Below are 15,717 nucleotides of genomic sequence, written 5' to 3'. Positions count from 1 at the left end.
ATTGTGAATTATTGAAATGTGAGCTTCAATAGAAAATCCTGCGAGTTGTGAGGTGCATTCAGTGATTAAGTTTTTACTGGCAAAAAACCTAAAACCAATTGACATTCATTGGCAACTTTGTGAGGTGTACGTTGATGGAATAATGAGTGAAGGTGGAGTGAGGCAATGGTATATTCAGTTTGAAAATAGCCGCACCAATGTTCATAATGAGGACCGCAGTGGTCAGCCTAGCCTTGTGACTGATGAACTGACGATGAAAATGAACGATAAAATTTGTGAAAATCACCGCATTACAATTACGGAACTCTCGTTTCATTTCTCCCAAATTTCACAAAGTTTACTGCATAAAATTGTATCAGGGAAGCTTGGTTATCACAAGATTTGTGCAAGATGGGCGCCAAAAATCCAAGGCGGCAGGTTCTACAGAGAAGGAATTGAAGAGCTTGTACATCTTATGATAAGTGCCTCGTTTAGACGGTGACTGTGTAGAAAAGTAGTTTTCCCCTTTCAAATGTATATAATAAAATTAATTTTTTTATTTGGTTGGTTTTTTATTTCAAAATGTATGTTACTTACTGGACAGCCCTCGTATTCAAGTTAAAATAGTTATATTATAAATATAAATACTTCAATGTTTCAATTGAGTAACACAGTTATATTATTCCCACACTGAAAACTACAATATCTTATAAATTCATGTATCAATCGATATAACTCTTAACTGAAAGACAATATATTTGTTTAGGCTATTTTCAGTGAGATTTTTAACTAGCCCCCAATATATTCTTCTCAATATCCTCTTCAATATCATTATGTACTGAATCAGCTTCATATAATAAAGCAGTGTTGTTTGCAAAAGTTGTAAAACTGTCCCTGAACAAAACGTTGATTATATAGATAAATGAAAGTATTGAACGAAGGAATGACCCTGTGGTACATCATGACTTATATGATCATGTATACCAAAGGCACCACTTATCTTGACTTTATAACGCCTACCTATTAAGTATGATTTAACCCACCTATCACTACACACACCTCTTCTAGCAGTAGCCTTTTTAGTAATATTTCATCATCACTACATCTAAACCAAGTTTTCAAGGTCCAAGCATAAGCCAGTTATTCGTTTCCCCCCCCCCCTAAAACTATTTTCTCTTTAAAACATGACCATTTTTTACTTTCATACATTAAATTTATCATCTTTACTCTTCATGTCAATGTGATTAGCATGGAATAAACCAAAGCATTCCTGTCATACAATCTGAAGCTACACACTTCTTACAATTTCACCCGCATATTACACTATATAATTTATCACTAATAATTTGTCACCAAAAAATAATCCAAAAGATAGTAAAGTATTGTATTAAAGCAAGTTAGAAGAAATAATATGTTATTTCATTAATGTTAAATAATAGCAATAAATACAGTAAGTAATTATAAAATAAAGGCACACTATTAAATGAGATGAAATATAATCTACACACTTTGTAGATAAGATTAGCTACAGTACAACAATCTTCCTACTTTTAACTCATTAACGAGTTAAATAAAATATTAATATTTCATAAATATTAAAATGTTTAGTAATATATTTCAATATGACATTAATTTTTAATTAAATTCACAACAAAAATACACAAAAAAAATTACCCTTCATCAACAGCTTGTCAACATCTGTATCAAAGAACTACCAGAACACTGGACAACAGCCACTTCACAAAAATACAGTAAAATCAGACCCAACAACTACAGGGCAATCTCACACCTAGACACAACATACAAAATTTGTTCAAGGATCATCCTCAACAGGATCGGTTTACAGCTCCAGAAAGAACTAGGAGAATACCAGGTAGGTTTCAGACTCTGGAAGAGCTCTCCAGACCAGATCATGAGTCTCAAGCTAATAGTGGATTAAACAGAAAAAGATGCAGGGTCATGGTGATGATATTTGTAAACTTCAAGAAAGCATACGATTGCATCCACAGAAAATCCCTACTAAAAATTCTATGACACCTTGGGCTACATTCCAAATCAATAAACATGATAAGACAGACCCCCTCACAAACTCTAAATTAGAAGTGAAATTTAGAAATGAACTCTCAGAACCATTTGAGATCATAACAGGACAATGCCAAAGCGATGGACTCTCACCGCTCTGAACATACGCTCTGATATTGGTATTGAGGGAATGGCTCATAAAATGTTCCCCAAAAATAAAAAAAAGGCCAAAAAATCAAAATAAATGCCTTGGTTTCAGTGAGGACATGGCACTGCTAGCAAACAACATTGATGAAGCTAAAACAGAGATATTAGAACTCCCAAACATTGTAATAAAATTGGCCTCAAAATATCATTCAAAAAGACAGAAATTATGCCCCAAAAACCAACATAATTAAAAGAAGTAAATATAAATGGTAATAAAATCAAAATAATAACCTGATTTAAATACCTCTGTGAAATATTAACTAACAAATTAAACGAAAAAACCTCAATCCAAACAAACTACCTAAAGTACACAAATTAACCTGGTACACTTACAGTAAAAAAGTCTATCCACAAATGCAAAAATAAGATGCTACAACACAGTTATAAAACTGGAAGCCACATATGCAGCTGAAACACTCTTCCACCTGAACAAACAAAGACCGATAGACCCCAGAAAGGATTAGAAGAACCTGCATTAAAAAAAAAACACAGAAAGATGAGATGGGCAGTGGTGAATCGTGTCCAACAAAGCTGTGTACAAAGAGTTAGAAACCATCATTGATACCATGCATAAGAGGAGACTAGGATTCTCAGGACACATAATAAGGACGCATGATTCAAAACTTCTGAAACAGCTGTTACAGTACAATCTCACCTTGAAAAACAAGATAGGATGCAGATGGATCAGAGAAATAAGAGAGGATCCAAAGGAAATTAGTCTTACACCAGAAGTCACCACAAAGAAGATAAAAATTAAATGAAAAGATCGGGGGTAAAAACAATAGCTTCATACTCACAAGAAAGAAACTCACAACACAAACATTTTCAACACCAGAAAAGGAGATTGGAACGTATGAAAAAGTACTGGTCGGACTACAAAGTCCGAACAATCCCTTCAAAGACACTTGGATAATGAATTGACTACAGTGATCCTATGCGGTCATAAAAGATGAAAAAAAAATACACAACAAATATTAAAAAAAAAAAAGAATAAAGATCGTAACTCAGTATGAGCTGAAAGTCTGTGTACTTTCCAACATCTGTTCAAATTGCTATTTTGATACAGAAAATTTTATAAAATATCATCTATATTCCTTGGCTAACAGCAAGGAACCTTATTCTAAAATCTGTTCATTATCGAAAAATTAATTTGGCTGTAACTGCATAACAAACAAATATGAAATACCAAAAAATAAAGTTAAAACAGGACCTCACTTTGCTCAATTAATTACCAAATAAGAAAGGGAATTTTTTCAAAAGAGAACAAACTTTTCTTGACCAATAATTACTTTACCACAGGTACCAATTTATACAGTAATTACTCAATTAATATAATTCTAGATAAACTGACCTGCATTCAAATAACATTGTTCTGTAGATGTCCACAAATCTACTCGTTCCACTTCTTATATCATAATAATGAGTCTAATTTCGAACAAAAAAAGCCTGTCTGCCTACAAGTAATTGATTACAGTTTAGTTTAGTTCCCTTGCCTAATCGATTTAAGTTTCTTACATAAATAATGAAGAATCATATTAATTATAGATCTTTAAAAGATTGCTTGTAGATTTTGTATTTACTTGTCCCTCCCTATGTTGTATCTAATGATTTTCTTCTGCCAAATTTTTCTAGATTTTATTTAAACGGTAATCCCCAATACAGAATTGAGAATTGTATATAAGAATTATTCATTCATTTAAATAGCAGATTCCTCTTTTCAAATCTTTCCACTATATCTACAATAATTCAAAGTTTAATAGGAGCTTATCTCTTTTTTAACTCGACAATAATTCATATCTTCAGAAAAAGGATAAACTTGTCTCATCAGTTAATCATCTCCAAGCCTAAATAGTAACACTTAACATGGGAGAAGTCGGTGATGGCAAAAGGATTAGTTACATTTTCAATGAGCACACATCAACATTAAATGGAGCCAGACACAAGATTAATTTTACCTGAAGATAAGGTGGTCTAACACGTTGTTGCATATAATCTGGCTGTTGTCTCATACCAAACTGTTGCTGTTGCTGCTGCTGCTGCTGTTGTGCTTGCTGTTGCTGCTGCTGCTGCTGCTGCTGTTGCTGGACTTGTTGCTGAGCCTGCTGTTGTGGAGTTTGTTGCTGTGAAGGAAACATACCACCACCTCCACCACCTTGGCCACCACCTCCAGCTGCTCCGTATTTCTGACCCATACTGGACATCATATCTACATTAAAAAAAATTCAATCGTAAAATGTTAATCGGTTATAAGAATTCACGACCAAAATTAAAATTGCACAAAATAACTTTATACTTCTAATCATAATATTATTACTAATACTTTCCTCTCAAAGTATTCACCTCACGACTCAAGAAAATTAAAATTATAAGTGTGAACACACGGACAATGAACAGATAAATGTATTTTCAGTCTCAGAGAGCTATCTTGGCATAAGAATTTTTTTTTTTTACCACAGTTAATGATTTGACATTATTCTCAATTTCTCTTTGTTGTGCGCCAATCTTTTAACTTAAACATCCAGTGGAATGCTGATTATCCAAACTGATCTTTGTAGTCAATTACAAAGGTTTATCATGCATAATAGAAATATGATTCTAATCTTATGTTCTAATGGACATATCACACTTAATAAAAAGATAAATAGAAAAATAAATGTATAAAAAAAATAAATGTATTTCTGTAAATACAGAAATATATTTACCAGACCTTTTTCTTGTATGAATGATCATCTTGGATCAAACTCTAGTTATCTGAGGTCACCCTTAGATCAGCTAATATTGCTGGATATGTGCATACACAATTATAGGTTATGTACATCTTTCATCAATAGATGTCAGTTGTAAATTATCCATGTTTCAGTACAGTATAGTCTCATTCTTTGCAGTTGTGTTTTTCTAAAGTGTCTTATTCAATCGAGGAAATGTTTGCTTTAGTGGAAGCTTATGTGTGTTCTGGATCCTTTCAAGAAAAGGGTCAGATATTCACAGAAAATTAGAATAGCACATACACAATTCAATTAAAATATGGCATACAGCAGGGTTTGTTTCAAATGCAAAATGAAAAAATAGGCAACCTTCCATTAGGACTCCAGAGGCCCTACTTGATATTCAAGAAGAATTTTTGCCCTTCTGAAAAAATCTAAGTTATCAAAACAAAGTGGTGTAAATACATGTCTTGCCATAATATTACTATTGTTAAGGAATTCATATGTGTTCATGAATATAAACCACAAAAAGTAGTAGATAACAAACATTAAAGCAGAGAAAATAAGAACTCTACAGGAAAAAGAATCATATTTTAATTTGATCTAGGAAGTCTGTTAATTGGACTAATTAAATAAATATATTAAATTAAAGAATTAACAACTATTTATTAAACAACTAATTAACTGACATTAATTTTAATGATTTTCTGAGAATGGATTAAAAAAGTAAACAGAAAAATCTTTACATCTTCAATTTCTAAGAAAGGGAAAAAAGAAAGACTCTGCTAATTACAAAAGCACCAGTACAAGGGCTGACTACATAGTCAGCCCTTGTACTGGAATGTACACACAGTGGAATGTACACTGGAGTGTACAGTCAATGCACACTGGAATGTAACAGAACAAATTGTTGCCCAAAAGAACAGTTAGTGCCATTTTATAGTTTCATTCACAGACTACTATATTCATAAATATTTATATCTTTATTCAAGATATAAAGAAAAGATATACAAAATTTGAATCATCATTACAGGCTTCTTTTTTAACAACTAGAATATGTTATTTTACTTTCACTGTCAATAAATTCATGTCACAAACAAAATCATTTCTTTTTATTAATTATCACACATTTTTATTAAAAAAAATTCAAAAATGTAACAAAATGCAATTAATATGAAGGCTTCATGAAATGAAAGCCAATTCAAAACATCTAACACATGTATTAACAATATAGATATATTGATAACAGTAGGTTTAATTGAACCTAAAAATAAATACGAAAACATCACAATACCTAGAGTGATTTTTCAATAGGTGGATTTTGATCTGTAATGTAGCTGCCAAAAACTCAGCAACTGCTATGTGTAGAGACAGGGGTTGATCTGAATTAAATATTAGAGAAATAATTTATTGCTTAAATAAAAATTGCATTAATAAAACTCTAGTTTTTCATAAGGCCATTCAAAAAAAAAAATAGTTTGTTTTTATATTTTCAAATGGATTCTTCCATTCTTTCAATTACAACTAAATGGTTACCTATTCCAAGGATAGGCAGATGTTTCCTTAAAAATCTAATCTGCTGAACAGATTCCTCTTCAATTCCTTGAGGAAATAAAATTTTTCTTGCAGTGTATATTTAACAGTCAATGGAAAGCGATTGATCAGCGGTTTACTGCTTTGATCTGAGTAAAAATGCCACGATCATCTGAGAAATTTAATCCAGAATGGGTGCCTGCTGTATGGAAGGAGCCTAGAGCATTCCTCAGGGTGAAGTTGTTTGTCCTATGCTGCAATTTTCCAAACAAAGATCATTCTGCCGGCCCCTCCTTTTTCTTATCTTTTCCTCTTTTCACTTCTGTGGGTATTCTCCTCACCAAATCCTCCATGCTATGGTGCTAAAATCTGAAATAGTATATCTTTGGAGTTATCTGGCGGGGGCCTGTCTATGGACTAACTTAAGGATTCTAATTCCTCTCTGGTGGCTATACTAACGACTAAGTGTTAATTAGTAAATCCAGATCTTCAGATAATCTTTCTAAAATATAAATGCACCTTTATGAGTTCATTTATTTACAGAGAAAATGAAAATACATAAGAGAGGGATAAATTTAAATGAACAAAAAAAAGAAAAGTATTGGACAAAAGGGGAAATAAGAAGCAGATAAACTAATGTAACAGATCTAGATACCTTGTTGTTGCATGTTACTGTACATATGAGTAGCAGCACCAGCAGGACCAGGAGGTTGTTGAAACATTCCGGGCGGCTGTTGGTTTGGTGGAGGTTGCATACCAGCTGGTCCCATACCTTGTTGAGCTCTAAGCTGTTGCCTACATTAAAAAGAAATTGCAAAAATAAAAATCACTAATATAAAATGCTAAAAAATTAAAAGTAAATGATATATCATAAAATAAATTCAGAATGGTTGATTTAATATTGGGCAAGATCAACTTTGTATATAATTGGATTTACTTCCTGTGGTAAAACAGTATAAAATTAAAATGATAAAAAAAAGAATGCAGTTGATCAAATATTGTGTAAGTAGTAAGTAAATAGTATTGTAGTAAATATTTTAGCTATAAAAAAATATGTAGAAGGCTGCATAATTTCTGATTAGATTCTTTAGCCAGAAACTGACAAGACTTGTCAGTCTTCTTGTCAGACTTGTCCTGTCTTCTCTTTCTTTTATGGTTAACTTGAGGTTTTGTAAAACCGCAAAATTAAACTTCAATTGAATTTGAATATATTTTCAAATTCCCTGTATATAAAGTCTATTTTTCAGATTTTCCTACACTTCATAGGAATATTCTTCTTATCAAAATAATAAAAAAAAGATCGATCAAAATCTACCTAGAGAAGCCTTTTTTCAACAATATTTATGTTGAAACCCCATGGTCACAATACACAACATATATAAAGAACATTTTAATATCACAGAACATACTATGTAAAGGATAAAGTTTAACAATATAAATAGTAAACTTTGAAATTAATAATGAGAAAAATAAATACATATATACATTGAAGAAATACTTCATACTCGTATATTAAAAAGTAAAAATAAACTCATCAATGGTAGATGTATAGTGATTACATAAGTTGGCAGAACTGGTTAAGATCAAATAACTGTAAAACTCATTCTGGATCTGTTATGACTACAAAGAACATTATTGCTAAATAACTTAAGGAAAACTGTAATTTTAAATGTTAAATTTATATGAACTTATTTCAATTATAGTTGATGCAGTTTTGACTGCAAAAATGTTACTAAAATAAGATTCAACCCACTCTTCACGATTGTATTTTGGTTGTTTAAAAATTAAACATAAATCTGTTTTAACTAGATATTACCTAATAAATTGCTGTCTTGGTGCGATGTTTCCAGCATGAAATCCTTGTGGTTGTTGTGGTGGGCCAGGTTGAGCTTGTTGAGACATATACTGGTTAGTAGGCATTCGCATACGCAACATATTCGATAATGCTTGTTTTGACTGATTTACAGGTCTCTCGAAACGAGGCCCTCCACCCACAACTGTATTTAAAAAGAATAATAATAAAATTACAGAAAGTTATGTAATTAGAAATCACACATTTATTAAAAAAAATTAAAGCAGTTTAAAATCCCAAACACATGTAAGTGTAAAAATTAACTGTTATTGTATGCTGGTTAGTTCATAAATTTAAAATTAAATAATTTCTCTAAAGGTGCTTGTTGAAATACTTAGCAAAAGAGATTGCATATATTATATCGTTATTAATTTTTTTTTTTTAGTAATATGTTTAGTTTGTTAAAAGGAGACAGTGAGTTTGTTATTTACTGTCTTTTTTACTCCATCAGCAGTATACAGATGAGGCTTCTGTTGCAATTAACCCGTAGTACAATAACAAATCCATACACAAAAAAAAATGCTTAAGACTTCTGTTACAAACCTAATCTCCGACCCCTGTTCAGAGTAACTGCACAATTTAAAAAACGATATGTTGATTCTGAGACAGATGCAATTGACAAATTCGGTGCACTTAAGAAGATGAGTAAAATCCAAACTTGTCCTAGAACTGCCACAGTGTTGCGTTTGATGCAACTAAAAAAGGTACAAAATCCAAACCTGTCCCAGAACTGTGGTGTAAACTAACAAAGGTAAAATAAGGTAAACGATCAAATTAAAACTAAATTTCCAGATAACTGAGATTTGGTTGGTTGAGGGTGTACCTAATAAATGTTAGCTTTCAACAGCTACCTTTCCCCTACTAACATATACTCTCATCTGCCGATATAATCGGCAAACAATTGCCGATATATTAAAAGAACACCCCATTGCACCCTACCCATAACAGTGCCCTCGAAGAACCCCAATGTTACACTTTGATGGGTGGTAAGATCAGATGGGCAGAAGGGGCTGAAAAGTTTTTTCAAAGGACTGAGCTAGGACCCACTGTTTTCAAGATACTTTGAGATTTTTAATCAGAAATTCAGATCTTGTTACTATTTTCACAATCAGAGTCATTACTGCTGTCAGAATTTTGAACACAATCCATTGTAAAAATTCTGCTTATGTATTTCTCTTGCCTATTGTGTTTAGTTGTTTTAGTAAGAACTGTATACCCTAATACATATTACACTTGCTTATAAAACTAACAGTGTGTAATGTTTAGCTGCTGTCACTTGTAGAAGGAACTGTATAAGTTACATAACTATCCATTGTATTTATTAAAATCAATATTTCACTACAATTTACATTTAACTGTAGACCACTGTTTATTCAGTAAACAGTCATGCTTTCAGTATTGGTTGTGAAAAGACACTGGTAAGAGTTGATAAAAAAAAACAAACTCATATTTTAATAATATGCAACCACATTGTATATCGGCATCTCTATTGTTATTGCCACACAAATATTAGAGCTTTTAAGATTTAAAAAGAAATATTAATACATTACACCGATCTCACATCTGTGATTTGATATTGTAATGTTATGAAAAATTATGGATTTCAAACATGTTCAAATTTTAGATTCAAACTTAATAAAATAAGTCATGTTAGCACTATGCAATACTTACAGCTCTTTAGCCAACATCCTATGTTTAAATGTATTAGTATAAGAACTGCATTGATGATAAACAAGACATCATCTTTCTTAATAAAGTAACAGAAGATATAAAAAATTTGCTGGTGGATTCAATTAAAATAAATTTTATTTGCTAAATAGGCTGCATCATCTCGATGCAAACAGAAATCATGTTCATTTTTTTCTAGTAGTGCTGTGAAGTCAGTTAAAATCTGCTGGTAGCATTCACATGTTAATTTTTCCATAAAAAATATTGAACCTACTCTCTTTCAAGAAACTGTGCACCAAACTCCAATCTTTCTGAATATACTGTACTCTTGTAGAAAACATGAGGGTTCTCTGCATTCCAATATTGACTGTTCTGACTGTGTACATAGCTGCTTAGATGAAACCCCTGCCTACATCATTAAAGAAAGTGTGATACAGGATCTAACTATTTGCCATAATTAAATTTTTCTGTGACCAGGTTCTAGCAATTCCTCCAAGTCATGAATAAGGTAGAAGTAATTTTAATCTCTTTGTGGATTTGCAGACACTCCATATATGACAATCCAATCTGCTGAGAAAGCTTTCTTATTGATTTTCGAGGTGATGGTTCAAAGGATATCATTTTAAAGAATCATTATTTAAAGCTGTTGGCCAACTGGACTGTTTTCGCTCATATACACTACCAGTTTTTCTAAAATGAACAACTATGCATGAAACTGTAGAATTACTGGGTACCCTTGATCAAGGAAAAGCTACAGCAAAATTTTCCTAACACTTTTTTAAAATTATTGCACTTAAAATACTTTTGAAGAAAAAATGTATGTTGCGACTGTGTAAAAACACATGATACTCTTTTAATAGCGCATCTGCCACTGACAGTCAAAGCAGAAAAAAATTACTTGAGTGCTGTGTTCCTGTTATTGCTACAGATTAAGCATTACCAACCCATCCATTAGTGCCGAAATAAAAGCAAAATTTCCACTCCAGTGAGTTAATGAAGTCAGAGTTGCATAACAATAATAATAATAATAATAATAACCCAGGGGGGATCCTGTCCCCCTACTGGGCGCGTCCTCAAGGTGGTGGATAGAGGAAGGCCTTGTAGATATACAGGGTAGGTGGTGTTCTTCAAAGGCCCACCCGCGGACCATAACAGGTACTTTAAATCCAACACGTCTGTTCCAGATTGGGCGGCGTTTGGTCGGCGTCAGTTTCCCATGTTAGGGACGGCCGTTTCTAGAGGTGTCGGAGCCTTGTCCGCAGGAGCTTATCCTGTTACCATTTGTTTTGAAAATTAATGGAGTACAATGATGTGAATAAATGCCGGGGCGGTAGGGTGTTGCGGGCTGACACCCTTCGGAGCCGTCGTGATCTTCAGTCTGGGGTGAGGAGTGCTGGAGCGAGTGGCGGCGCCTCACCTAATGGTACCACAAGGCCTGGAGGTACCACAAGTCACCCAGTGCTGTAGAACCCCGGGGTAGGAAGCGGTTTAAATGGACAGATGAACATAATGCCTTCCTTTACCGTACCTACCTAACTATAACAAAAATGGAATCGGACATGAAACCGTATAGTGTTCCGCTGCACCAAGCGATGGTTGAGAAGTTCCCTGAGCTACGATGTAAGTCTGTCCAAAACATCCTGGATCAGCGCAGATCCCTTTTTAAGTCTAATAGGGTTCCTGCGGATGTGGTGGCGTTAATCCGAGCTGATGTTTCTAGGGAGTTAGGGTTGTTGTCCAGCCCATCTTCAGATGAAAGTACTGTAGAAGAAACGATAAGAGCCGACAATCCCCTCTCCGATCAATTTGCTGAGAACGAGATGCTGTATGGTGGTATGGATCCGTCAGCCAGACAGCATATACCAAGGCTGAGGGTTAATGGCGGAACGAGGAACACAGTGAGCCGTATTAATGAAATTCTTGAAGAAAAAGTAAGATTAGTACCCTCCATAACTGAGCTCCATGAGTTAGTGTACATCGGTGCGATTACGGCAGTCAAAGCGAATGGCCAGCGAATCGTTGCTCCTGCAATGCGTAAGAGTCCCCAGCGTCCACCTTGGGAGGAGAGACTGTGTAGGAAAGTTGATAAGCTGAGAAAAGAGATTGGTCGTTTGTCCAGTTTCTTAACATCTGCTAACCCCAGTGGAAGGATCCGATCGGCGGCGGAGTCGATAATCCGAACATATGAGAACCCGGAAAACACCACCGGCCATGAAGTCCTGGATTTGTTAAAGCAATGATTGATGGTACTGTCATGTCGGCTGCGGCGGTATCGGCAGAGTAACATGTCCCGGGAACAAGCTCACTTGTTCCGTACCAATCAAAAGGAGCTGTATAAGCGGTTGCAGGTTTCACCTCAGCAACAACCTCAGGCGAACGCGTCCCCTACTAGTGAGGAGGTCTTGGGTCATTGGGGCCCGCTTTGGTCGTGTTCCTCACAGCATAACAGTGGGGCAAGGTGGATTCGTGAGGAGCGAAAACGAGTTGATAGGTCCAGACAATGGTAGATAATTTAATCACTCTAGAAGATGTACAGGAGGCAATTAGGAAAATCCATAATTGGAGGGCGCCTGGGATTGATGGAGTGCATAACTTTTGGTACAAGCGCTTTTCTTCTGTTCACAGACGTCTTGCAGAATTTTACTCTGCCATCTTGCGAGATGCAAGTCTAATGCCGACCTTTTTCACCCAGGGAATGACCTATCTGATCCCGAAATCTTCTAGTGCGAAGGCAGATCCGTCCAAGTACAGACCTATTACCTGTCTCCCCACAATATATAAGCTTTTTACTTCTGTTCTCACTGCCAAAATCAATAAGCATCTTGAGAGGCATCAGATCTTAGCTGAGGAGCAAAAAGGTTGTCGTCAGGGTAGTAGGGGCTGCAAAGAGCAGCTAGTGATTGATAGTGTTATCTCTGTAACGGCAAAGAAGACTCGGGGGAGCTTATATACTGGTTATATAGACTACAGAAAGGCCTTTGACTCGGTTCCGCACTCCTGGTTGATAGAGGTCTTACGTCTCTACAAAGTCGATCCCGTTGTCGTTGAGTGCCTAAGTGTCGTTATGGGTAAGTGGTGCACAAATCTTTTGTTGACTATTCCAGATAAGAACCCCGTTAAGGTCGGAGTAACACAGATCAACCGAGGCATTTTTCAGGGCGATTCCTTGAGCGCTCTATGGTTTTGCTTAGCGTTGAACCCTCTGTCTTCCATCTTACAGAAGTCCAAGAAGGGTTTTGCTCTTGGGCAGTACAGTTTTAGCCACCTCATGTATATGGATGATATTAAGCTTATTTCTGGCACTGAAAAAGGGATCCGGCAACTTGTCAAATTAGTCAAGAGGTTCAGTGTCGACATATGCATGAGTTTTGGTCTTGACAAGTGTAGGGTCAATGCTATGAAGAGAGGAAAATGGTAGCAGACTGAGGCGTGTGAAGTGCCGCAGATAGATGCTCCTGCACTCATGAATGCAATGCAGCGTGGTGAGACATATAAGTAAGTACCTTGGTTTCCTGCAGGATATTGGAATTAGCCATAGTCTAGCGAAAGAGGCCCTTACATCTGGCTTCAAGAGTAGAGTAAGAGCCGTCATGAGTTCCCAGTTGAGTGGTTCTAATAAGGTAAAGGCCATTAACATATTTGCCGTTTCGTTGATTTCCTATAGCTTTGGCGTGATAAATTGGACGCGGACAGACCTTGAAGGGCTTAATTGAATGATTCGTGTATCGTTCACGCGACACCGCTCCCATCACCCGCTCAGCTCCGTCGAGTGGTTTCACCTGTCCAGGAATAGAGGAGGAAGAGGCGTTGTGGATTTGCGGAAGGTTCATGCAAAACAACTGCTGAATCTCCGGAAATACTTCCTAGAGAAAAGCCAATCCAGCTTGCTCCACAGGGTTATAGTAAAAAGTGACAGTAATCTAACCCCACTGCGCCTCAGTGATGAGAAATTTCAGCCCCTTGAGGATACCTTCTCCGAGATCAGTGTGATGGATAGGTGGCGTTCGAGGGAGTTGCATGGGAGCTACTATGCGGCGCTTATGGATGAAGCGGTTGATCGAGATGCGTCTGTGGCCTGGCTGGAGTATGCCGAGTTGTTTGCTGAGACGGAGGGCCATGTATTTGCTATACAGGATAGGGTCATCAGCACACTCAGCTACAGAAAGCATGTCGTCAAGGATCCTGCTGTAACCATTGACCTGTGCCGTCTTTGTGGATCGACCAATGAGTCCATCGAACATGTCATTAGCGGGTGTCAGTTTTTAGCTCCAAGGGAATATACAGTCCGACATAACAACGTGGCGAAGATACTTCATCAGAGACTCGCTTTGAACCTGGGTCTCCTCTCCGTTTCAGTCCCGTATTTTAAGTATGCTCCTCAGCCTGTATTAGAGGACGATCAGTATAAACTGTACTACGATCGTACTGTTCTGATGGACAGGACAGTGGAGCATAATAGGTCAGACATCGTTCTGACCAAGAAGCAGGAAAAAATCACCTTCCTGATTGATGTCACAATCCCATTGTCCACCAACATAGTGAAGAAGTACACGGAAAAACTAGTGAAGTATAGGGATCTTGCAGAACAAGTCAGGGAGATTTGGGACCAGGAGAGCGTAACGGTGGTCCCGGTGGTTTTGGGCGCAATGGGAGAGATTCCACGTTCTCTGCATGGTTCATTAAGATCCGTTGGAGCACCAGCAAATCTGTTCCAACCAATGCAGAAGGCTGTGTTGCTGGATACATGCCGCTTGGTCCGTCGGTACATCACAAGCTCGAGCGATAAGATAACGCCTGTTCTTGAGGGGCCACCTGATCGTCATCAGATGGAGCTGCAGACAGGGGACAATGGCCGTTAACATCTGGCAGTTCATAAATTTTTATATCTAGTATTTTGTCTTTCATTCATACATTTTACCCATAGTTTTCAATAGTTCATGTTACCATATACAATGCACGTCAGAACGATAGTTATAGCTCCTGCGCCTTGCCTATGGGCCGGCCAGGATGCTTTTTACTGGGCTTGTCCAAGAGAATGAGAATAATAATAATAATAATGGGAAGCAATATTTTGCTTCCCATGTTAATCAACAAATATTGTCATTCTAAGCAGACTTATCTACACAAATTTGTTCAAGTGGTTAGAGTATATACTCATAATTATTCCACAATCAAATATGAAAAAAAAACATAAATCATGTTCTATTCAAAATTACATAGTTAGAGATTTGATGATTTGCCATACACACTATATGTGGTTATCACTATATGTTGCAGAGGTGGCACACACAGCAGTATATAGTCAAGTCTAATGCAACCTTTCCATAAACAACCAATTTATTCCTTACTTTCAAGCATTAAATTAATATCAAATACTTAAAATTATAAAATAGTGTAAAAAGATTTAATCTGGTCATTGAATCAGATGATATTTAAAAATTCTGAAAAAGTTGGCAAAACATGCAATAAATATCACAGTTGGGCCACTGATAATATTTTTGAGGGATTAATAAAAGTTTTGTACAGAAGATCTCAAAACAAAATGAGTTTCTGCTAAATCTGTTAACTGTTAGAAAAAAAGTTTGCAAATTTATCGCAATTTAAAGGAACAAGTTTGAAATAATTCACAGTTTCTTACTAAAAATTATGAAACATGAAAAATTAGAACCAAAAACAAAAAAAATTCAACAAATCAATGGAAAATTCTGAATTCACCAAACCCAAGAAAGGTTCAATCCAATATTAGGGCCA

General features: G+C 35.7%; 1 protein-coding gene across 1 annotated transcript in view; it reads right to left on the bottom strand.

The window, feature by feature from the left end:
- LOC142333136 (mediator of RNA polymerase II transcription subunit 12-like protein) overlaps positions 1 to 15,717 on the bottom strand; it is a 138,272-nt gene that overhangs the window by 3,455 nt on the left and 119,100 nt on the right. The window contains exons 35-37 of the mRNA XM_075380069.1: positions 8,263 to 8,443; positions 7,102 to 7,241; positions 4,164 to 4,414 (exon numbers count right to left, since the gene is read on the bottom strand). Of these exons, the coding sequence (XP_075236184.1) occupies positions 4,164 to 4,414; positions 7,102 to 7,241; positions 8,263 to 8,443 (572 nt within the window). The remainder of the gene's footprint in view (positions 1 to 4,163; positions 4,415 to 7,101; positions 7,242 to 8,262; positions 8,444 to 15,717) is intronic.

The sequence above is a fragment of the Lycorma delicatula genome, chromosome 12 (assembly GCF_047948215.1).
Source record: "Lycorma delicatula isolate Av1 chromosome 12, ASM4794821v1, whole genome shotgun sequence".
In the NCBI taxonomy this organism is placed as follows: domain Eukaryota; kingdom Metazoa; phylum Arthropoda; class Insecta; order Hemiptera; family Fulgoridae; genus Lycorma; species Lycorma delicatula.
The sequence above is the reverse complement of the archived record's forward strand: the minus strand, read 5'-3'. Positions and strand labels throughout refer to the sequence as shown.